At 43.0% G+C, this 9912-nt stretch overlaps 1 protein-coding gene across 3 annotated transcripts in view; it reads left to right on the top strand.

The window, feature by feature from the left end:
• Window positions 1–1245: 1245 nt before the first annotated feature.
• Window positions 1246–9912, top strand: part of CST8 (cystatin 8) — a 10220-nt gene continuing 1553 nt past the window's right edge. Inside the window, exons 1-3 of one of the 3 annotated variants that reach the window (XM_029918531.1) lie at window positions 1246–1452; window positions 1670–2019; window positions 5148–5261. In XM_029918531.1, coding sequence (XP_029774391.1) covers window positions 1732–2019; window positions 5148–5261 — 402 coding nt within the window. In that variant the 5' untranslated portion in view covers window positions 1246–1452; window positions 1670–1731. Of the gene's footprint in view, window positions 1495–1669; window positions 2020–5147; window positions 5262–9912 lie in introns of all 3 variants that reach the window. The other 2 variants (XM_029918532.1, XM_029918530.1) reach the window with 2 other exon arrangements.

Raw genomic sequence — 9912 nt, 5'->3', positions numbered from 1 at the left:
GAGTGGGTGGGAGTCACTGGAATATATAGGAGTAGCCGGGAGAGGCACTTTAGATTTGGGTGAGAGCCATGACATTTGTATTGAGATTTGCAGGTGGATGAACTTCTGGATGGAGGGGAGGGATGAACATCCAGCAGAGGCAACATCAAGTCCCAGGGAGGGCGCCAGGCATGAGTAGGGAGGCAGGGCACTGCTTGATCCTTGGTGAAGTGGGAAGGCCTATTAGAGATGTGGTTGAAGACTTGGGTGCACACAGTCAAAGTGTGATCAAGATACCTTCACATTTTTTTAATAAAAAATTTTATCTATGAGGAATTGGATATTTAGTGTTTTGCATCCTTGTTCATATGCACATTGATACACATGAAGTGTAAATGCAGTACATTGGTTCTCAAACACGACTGTGCACTGAAATCCTAGGAACTTTAAAAAGTTATGACTTCCTCATTAATAGGCTCTCTCCCAAGATTGATTTTAATAGTGGGAGTGGCCTAGATACTCCTTAAAACACCCTAAGTACCTTTAAAATGTAGCAAAATTTGAAAATCATTAATATGTTATTAGCACAGGATTAACAATTTGGTAGTATATACTAAATTTTAATTTGAATAAAGCTCTTGCATCAATTTTTTATCTAGTCTTCTATTATTACAGAAATAACTGTAATTTCATAAAGATATTGGAAAAGTATTGTCAGTGACAGTACTGTTTGTAACAGCTGTAATTGAGAAACAAACCAAACATCTGTCAACAGGCAGTCAATTTGAATACAATATGGTGTATTCATACTGCAATGTTTCACAGATTTATGCCTGTCTATGATTTCCTATACACTGCAACTTCTGTCAAAAGCCCACCATCTTCTGGCCCTGGGACAAATGCCCACCTCTCTGCCCCTGCAGAAACTTGCTGGACATTGACTTGGGATTTTCACAGAAGCAGAATCTCTAAAGGGTTCAGGGGATGCATGCACACCTCCCACTAAGGCATGGTCTTGGGCATCAGGGGGCTAGGTGACCTTCACCCTGGCAATACAGCAGAAGAAAGTGCTATTGGCCCAAACAGAGGGAATTCAGAGGCCAAACATTTAGGAAGCTGGGTTCACTGCACAGGTGGGCAAGAAATTCTGGGGGCCCTCACAGCTTGCTTGCTGTGTGTGAGCTGCCCACACCTAAGGACAGTAACAATGTCACAGGTGCTGGATTACATCACAAAGTGTGACATCCCCTCGAGGAGCATGGACAGGGCAGAGATCAGGAGTGAGGGAGCCCACTGACCAGAGCCTAGGCACAAACTGAGTGCCTGACACCCAGGAGAACCAGAGGCTGGGGCGCGGGCCATAGCCAACTGCAAAAGGAGGCAGCTGTTGGGTGTGGCCAACTGGAGATCACCCAGAGAGCTGGAGCCAGGAAGCCTTGGAGCAGCAACACTTTTCACAGTCACGTCTTACAGGCTTGTGGTGCAAAAACTGGTGTTGGGGATGAGGCACACAGGGTAGTTGCTGGCACACCTCAGTCTAAGTGTTCTCCCTGAACTGCAGACGACACCTGGGGTTTGGAGGGTGGAAGGCTGGTGGCAGGGACTCTTTAATTGGCTTCTTGTAGGTTGATTTCCTTGGAGGCAGTGGTAGCCCTAAAAGGTGAACATAATGACTCTTTCTTGAATGCAGCTGGACTGATGCTATTGTAAGATCTTAGAACATTTGGTGGCAGCAGACATCACACCCTACCTATGGCACCAGCTCTGAAAGGACGAGGAGGCTCACCTGTGTCCCTGGATGGAGGGACCATGACCAGATCCTGTGGGTTCTGCTTGCTCCTGCTCACCAATTTGGTGGCCCTGGTGGCAAGCACAGACCCAGGCAAGAATAAAGTCAAAGTGTTGAGGGAATTAAAAGTGATCAATGCCTCAAGTGCCAATGTGAGGCAGTGTCTGTGGTTTGCCATGCAAGAATATAACAAAGAGAGTGAGGATAAGTACATCTTCCAGGTAATCAAGACGGTACAAGCCCAGCTTCAGGTAAGGGTGTTCTCTCCCAATATGCGTGTTTGCATATAGTGGCACAGACTGAAGCCATACTGAATGAGTAGGCTTGCAAGAAAAACAATGACACAGGAAAGTCCTAAATATGTGTGTTCTCAAGTACATACTGACTTACATGTCATTATACATCACTGCACTTTCTATATGCTTGGATTGTTATTATAAGTACTTTATGTGTATTAACTCATTTAGACTCAAAACTGAAAATCAGATTTCCATGATTTGTATTTGCCAGTGTTGGGAGACAAACTAAGTGCCATGAATATTTTGTAATAATGTTGCTGTGGGCAACACTTCAATATATCCACATAACAGGGATTGTGAGGTTGAAAAGAGACATGTGGCACTATCCAATATGTAGGTAATAAAGTCTTTCCTCCTTTATCCTACAATTATTTGAATCCAACATTCATTTAGTGGAAATACAGATATTCTGATTTCATGTTCATAAAAATGTATTCCTCCTCACACGACTATGCATGGTCCAATGCTAGGAAGCATTGCTTACTTGGACTCCATTGAGGGTGAGCTTGTAACATGTGGCCTTTCCTGCCATGGTCAAGAAAAAACCCTCAGAACTGGAAGTCAGCTGGCTGTACCATCCTCAGTCTGTGGATTGGTGGTGTGGCTTGTAATTCCACCATGAAACTTTCAGGAATTAATTGTAAAAATACTCATCGGAGAGGTCATTGTTGGCTGAGTTTACTTCAGTTTTTATATTCTCCATATGCTGTGTTCATTTGCAAGAGCTGAGCCAGTTTACCTGTTGATACTTCTGACCCTGTCTCTTTGGGACCATGTGAGCCATCAGCCTGCATTTCCAGTGCATGATGCTGATAGCACTCTGCTCACTGACTGGGTGCACTGCACAACCCACCAGGGCACTCCTGCAGCCCTTCGAAATAGAGAAATGGATTGTGGCTCTTGTAGCCTCCCCAGGCCCCTTCACAGTTGTTGTTCTTTGGCATCCACATACCACATGCATTCAGCAAGTTTCTCCCAAGCCACTTACAGGCTAGCTGCTGTAGATGAGGAGGTGAGATGGACAAAAATAATCACATCTCCAGGGAGCCAGCATTCCAGTCAGAAACAGCACTGAACCTGAAATGAAAGCTGGGGCATCTGACGTAGTAGCATGGTACCCAGGGGTCTGGGGTCAGAGGAAGCCTTCCTCAAATAGGTCTCACCTTGGGAGCTTGTAAATGTTCTACTGCACCTGCTGCACCACCACCAATTTAATGAGGATCTATGTGGTGGACCCAGGTCTCAATAGGTGTTAAAATCTCCCAAATGCTCCCAGTACACAGTCAAGGCTGAAACTCACCTCGCTAGGGTGTGATGTTGGAACTTAACCTGAGGGCAGACTAGGAGGGAATCAAGTGAAGGTGGGAAGTGTTTCCATTTGGTTTTCCTACAGCAGATCCAGAAGCCAGATAAACTTTAGGTGAGGGAGTTCCTGGGATCCATGTAATTACACTGTTGTGTTTTTTTAAACTTTATTTATTTATTTTGAGAGAGAGTATGTGCGAACATGAACTTGCAAGAGTGGGGGAGGGTAAGAGAGAGAGAGAGAGAGAGAGAAGGAGAGAGAATCCCAAGCAGACTTTGCCATGACAGCATGAAGCCCAGTGGCAGGCTTGAACTCATGAATACATGAGATCATGACCTGAGCCGAAACCAAGAGTTGGATGTGCAACTGACTGAGCCATCCAGGTGCCCCCAGACTGGGGTTTTAAACCTGTCATTCTGGTTAAGTTATTTTTAGAAAGAATTGTGAGGGTTTCATGAAGGTGTCCATGTAACCAATGGCCCCCAGTTTCCCACAGTTCATGTTTGCCATATTCCTGGAATCAGCATATAGCAGCCCCCTGCCACTCTCTGGCTGGCAGAGCAGAGTGCAGAAACGTGGAAGGGGTGGAATATGGTGGTTAGGGATGGAAGTTTAGTGCTGGGTGCCTCGGTTGGAGCCCTGGGTCTTGCCTGATAATTGGGTAGTCACTTAGTTCCTCTGTCTAGTTTCCTTACCTGAAAACAATGGTAGTGACAGCCTCACTGTAGAAGCGTGGTGCGTTATTGTGTGCCAAGCTCCAAGAATAGTGTTATGCAGAGAGCCAGGTCTCGGTGAGAGTTAGCAAGTGTTAGGACTGATAAGAAGTCCTGGGAGCATTTGGGCTTGCCTCCATGGTATTTTATAAGGTTCCCTAAGGACCACCTTCGTTCTCAAACCCAAGGGGTAGCTCTTGATGTTATCTAACCAGCTTTTCCCATGGCAGGCTAAAGTCACTTTGCTAATTCTTTGGAATGTAGCTAAAATTTAATGCCACTTTATTAAAGGCTGCAGATGTCAATGCGGAAAGACATTCCTTTTTTCTCCTACTATAATCTGTTAAAACCAGATGAAAGCTGATTTAAATGAGCATGATGAGTAGTCTTAACCACACTCAGTCATTGATGAGTTAAGTAAATACTGATGCCTTTCTATAGACCTACTGTTTCTCTAATTACTAAACACTCAACAGAGAACAATAAGAGAAACTCCAACCAGCATGGCTCTTTTAAGGGCTGCTTTCTAAGGTGGAGAGGGGGAAGACTGCCAAAGCAGGAGATAGATGTCTTGAGAAAACAGACTCTGAGGGGAGGTGTGGGAAAGGGATCAGGGAGGGCCATCTAGAATGGCCACGGGGCCTGTCCTCCCATCTGGTCAATGTAAACCTTTAACATTTCAGGCTTAGGAGAGCCAATGGTTCTGGTGCCTCATTTTTCTCCCCCATCCCATGGAGCATGCCCTGGACATGAGAATGGAATTAAAAGGTCTTGACTCAAGGAGGCCCCACAGTGAAAAGAGACTTTTCCCTGAGTATACAGCTCCAAGTAGTGGTTTCCAAAGTCTAACTGGTATCAGCATGTAAAGGAATCCAGGCAGTGGGTGTTATAAGGCCTTCTTCTAAAGATATGTTTGGAGAGAGAAGAGGTAGGGAGTAGGAGATAGGGAGAGAAGATGAGGGGGAGAGCATTTTTAAAAGGTTTTTTTTTTTTTTTTGGCTAAAACTTTAACAAAGTAAAATAAAAATTTTGAATAAAATTTCACAATTGCTGATTGACAGGTCACAGATCGTTTGGAATACTTTATTGATGTTGAAATTGCCCGCAGCAATTGCAGAAAGTTTTCAAACAGTACTGAAAACTGTGTCATTCAAGAGAACACCAAACTGGAAAAGGTAGGTGACTAACAGTCTGTGATGGTCTTGGCTGCTCTGAGCCCTAGACAGAAGAACTTGGGGTGCCCATGCCCACTCTCCGAGGTCTGGATCACTCCCCAAGTTTTGTTCTAGAGATGGGCAACCTTGTGACTTTTAGAGCAAAGGCAATAGAGTGATGGAATGTGGTGGATCCCTGAGTCTTTTCCCACTCTTCATCTTAGGGACAGAATGCAATCAGAGTCACTCTTATTGCAAGAGCTTCATCAACTCTGGCCTCCTGGTGGGGAAAAACTTGACAATACATGTTCACTGGAAGTCTGTCCTCTTGGACCCAGATGAACAATCTAAGCCACAGTTGCTCATCCTTGAGAAGGCACAAAAGGAAATCCATTCATTCACTTAGCTACTCATCAACACTTACTTTGCACCAGGCGCTATTTTGGGTGCTGGGGATTAAGCAGTGAATAGGCCAGACAGTGTTCTCATCCTTCCAGACTTACAGTTGATTCTTGCCACGCTCAGCCATGATTTCCAGGAAGGTCATGGAAGAGCCCAAAGATCCCCACCAAAGGGCTGGCCTGGCTCAGGGGCTTTTAGCATCAAGCCTGTATTTCTGATCTCGGAGGTGGGGAGAGTCCCAGATTCATGCAAGAGATTGGTGAAATTCCTAGACTTTCTGCAGGTTTGATTAAGAGGTATGTCTTTGACTTTGTTTACACCAGTGGTTCTTTATCTGAGCAGGCACAAGAATCACCTGGAAATCTCAGTAAACCCAGATGGCTGGGTTCTACTTGCAGAGTTTTAGATTCAGGAGACCTTCAGTAGGTCTGGAGTGAGATCCCAACATTTCCAGCTGCTGCTACTGCTGCTGCTGCTGCTGGCTATGAGACCATACTTGGAGAACCACTATTTCATGTAGCCATAGCACAGGAAATTGCAAGGGCTCATTAACAAAGTGCATTTCTTTTATGTTTCACTAAAACTGACACTGTGTACTGAAACTGAACAAATTCAATCATTTCCAGTTAATAGTAGACACCTCTCAGGGCAAACATTTAAACAGGGAGCATGTCTTCATGCCATCTGGCTTTTATGTTACTTTTGCTTATCTTATTGTTAGTAGAAGTAAGATAAATTTATATTTTCTACAGAGACCATTAGGATTATAGAAAAGCTGTTGCTTTTTACCTGTTTATAGATAATCTTAGAGAGAATTAAGGAGAATTGTCCTCAAGGAGCTCACTTATTGTATCTAAGTCTTCCACGGACCATCCCAAATTTTAAGATGAATGTTTCTAAGACCACACTTGTCAATAATGAAAACTATTCATTTTCTTTACAAGTCTTTAGAATAACACTGAAAAGCAATAATAAGCAATAATTCTGGGCAGTTTTTCTTATTCCTGGCTTTGATTACAGTGCTTTCAGTATTTATAAAGTGTTTTAAATATTATATCAAGTGCTGATTTCTGGAATTCCTCCAATATCTTCTGCCAAAAGTTATTTTTAAATTAAGAATGTTTCTTGTATCAATTATTCTTTCAGTGTCTACCAAGTGTATTGAATAATTGTTCTTCTTTGATTCATTAGCATAGTAAAATATAGATTCACTAATATTGAGTCATTCTTACATTACTAGAATATGGCCTTTTTTGAAGTCATGTTGACTGACTGCAGGTTTTCAAAGTCATGACAATAACATAGGTAACTAATGTACAAGCTTGTTCAGGGAATTTCTGTCTTCATTACATTTTCTGGACAATTGCACATAAATATGGCATGGCACACTTTATTCCTATGACTCAGATAACTTTGTTGAGCTTGGTGTCAATATGCACATTCATCTTTCATGGCAAATTTGTAGCTATCCCTGAATTCCCTGGGGGCACACTTCTTGAAGGTCACTCTATGGATGTGCTGTGAACATGGATGGTGTATTTTTGGGTCACCTCATTGATGCCAGAACAGTCCTTTCTTCTTGCTGCCTTTCTTTGTGGGAGCCATTCTGTTAGGCCAAGTTTGGACAGGAAGAGTGTGATGGATTGTGTTTGCTCTTGTCTTTTAGAACATGGTGGGATTAGGGGGTGGGAGGAGGAGTTGAGATGGTGGAGAAGGAGGGGGACTGGGATTTTCCATGTCCCTCAAACACAGCTGTTTGGAGGTCAGATCACTTGGAGCACCCGAGAAATAGATCTGCAGAGTGGCAGAAGGATCCCCACAGTTGGAGGGAGACAGATTGACAGGATCAAGGTGTGTGTGAGCTAGGGGAGATAAAATGGCAAAGCTATTGAGGAGGAGAGGGAACCCTTTCTGTGGAGACACAAAAGGGAGAGAAAGACAGGGATTGTGAAAGTGTGGCTTGAGTTAGCACAAGGGGAAAACCTCTTCAGACAATAGAACGGGAAGCGAGAAGTACTGGGTGTACTAGTTCTTTTTTCCAAATAGCCTTTAGAACTGTTTCAAAACTCCAAGGTTTTGAAGTTGTGTGACTTTCTTCAGAGCAGGTCCATGGCATGTGTTTCTGGGGAGGACAGAATTAGCCCCAGAGTGCATAGTGTGGAGTAGCAATCTCCAGGGTGCACGGGAGAGAACAGTTCCCTTTCTGGAGTGCTTTGGGAAGAGGGTTTATTGCCTTTCTAAGGACAAAAACCCTGCAGGTGCCAGCTAAAGGTCTTTCATCATCTCGGTGGATTTATTCCAGAGGACGGGAGCAGATCTGTGCTGTACCTGGTCCTTTAAGACTTCAGGTTTTGAATCCCAGCTGAATGCCAAGGAGAAGCTGCAGGAGAATTGTGGCATAGGGCAAGCTCACTGCCCTTGCTACTCTATGAAGTCTGCCTGAACAGCGGGGTTGAGACACCTGGTCTGGGAGGAGATATTGGGGTGATGCCTTCCCCCCTTCAACACCAAGTAGGGACTTCATAGAGCAGCACAGTGGCCCCCAGTGGAAGCAAGACACACTTAAACCAAACTCTACCTCTGTGCCTGGCAACTGCTGACTTGCCGGGGCAAGACTGACTGACCCAATGGAGCTGGCCTCTCCTCCAGACCAGCACAACTCCCAGCTTCAGGCACGAACAGGCAACTCATTCTTTTCTCTCTTGCTTTCCTCCCTCTTCTTTTTTCTTTTGGAATCACGATCATAGTCTCTGATTTTTTTTTTGTAATTTCTTATATAATTATATATATATTGTAATCAGCTTTTTTATTCTATTCCTTTTCCATCTTTTCTATTTTCTTGTTTTTTTTTTTTTCTTCCTTTCTCTTTCCTTGGAATCAACCTTATAGCTTTTTGATTTTCTGTCTTTCTTTTATCCTCTTTCCCTTTTCTCTTTTTATGGAATCGGGCTTCCCCCTTTTATCCATGGTTACTTCAGCAAATCAAAGCCTACCTGGTTAAAGGTCCAAACACTCCACCATTGCAAGCAAGGAGGAACTCTGCAGAGGACTGGCCAGTGGGTTAGGGCAGCCAAAACACAACAGCAGAGTGCACACAGCATACACCAGAAACACTTCCTAGAGTTCCAGGCCCTGGACAAAGTGTGACCTATTTTAATACAGTAGTACTCTCAGGTGCAGGACACATAACAAGTTTTTAAAACGTTCTAAAGACAGAAACTTAGCCAAAATGACAAGACAGAGGAATTCTCCCCAAAATAAAGGTCAAGGGGAAATCACAGCCAAAGAATTTCTCACATATCTGAAGAAGGATTTAGAACAATAGTCATAAAACTAATAGCTTGAGTTGAAAAAAGATAGAAGACACCAGAGAAACCCTTGCTGCAGGGATCAAAGACATAAAAACTAGTCAGGATAAATTTAAAACACTGTAACTGAGATGCAAAATAAACTAGATACAATGACAATGAAGATTGAATGAGAAGAGGAGAGAGTAAATGAAATAGAAAAAAATTATGGAAAATAATGAAGCTAAAAAAAGAGAGGAAGGAAATTACTAGATCATGAGGGGGAGAATTAGAAACTAAGTGAGTCCATGAAGCAAAACAATATTCATATCATAGGAGTCCCAGAAGAAGAGGGAGAGAAATGCACAAAAGGTTTATTTGAACAAATTGTAACTGAGAACTTCTCTAAGCTGGGGAAGAAAACAGGCACCTAAGCCCAAAAGACATAAAGAACTCCCTTAAAAATCAATAGAATATGATGATATTCAACATGCCACCTTTTTATTTAGGAATTTTAATTATGTATACATTAAACACTCTTAAACTTCCCTAATGTTAAAAATCAGGGGTACCTGGCTGGCTTAATTGGTGGGGTGTGTGACTCTTGATCTTGGGTTGTGGATCTGAGCCCTTCATTAGGTGTAGAGATTATTCAAAAAAAAAAAAATCACCTGGAGCATGTGGTGGCACCTACACACACACACACACACACACACACACACACACACACACACTCCATGGCCTCATCCCAAACTTACTGGGTCAGAATTTTCAGGTACAGACACCCCACACATTTCATACCACTGGGAATGTCTAGAAAACATTACATCAGGGATAGTAATTGTTTAATATGCAACTGCCCTTAATTTGCTAGTATTTTTTTTAAAGATTTTTGTTTTAGTTTGAGTTTTTTAACATTTATTTATTTTTGAGAGAGGGAGAGAGAGAGAGAGAGAGAGAGAGAGAGAGAGAGAGAGAGAGAG

The sequence above is a fragment of the Suricata suricatta genome, chromosome 12, assembly GCF_006229205.1.
Source record: "Suricata suricatta isolate VVHF042 chromosome 12, meerkat_22Aug2017_6uvM2_HiC, whole genome shotgun sequence".
NCBI lineage: Eukaryota > Metazoa > Chordata > Mammalia > Carnivora > Herpestidae > Suricata > Suricata suricatta.
Note: the sequence above shows the minus strand (reverse complement) of the source record. Positions and strands in the feature narration are given on the sequence as shown.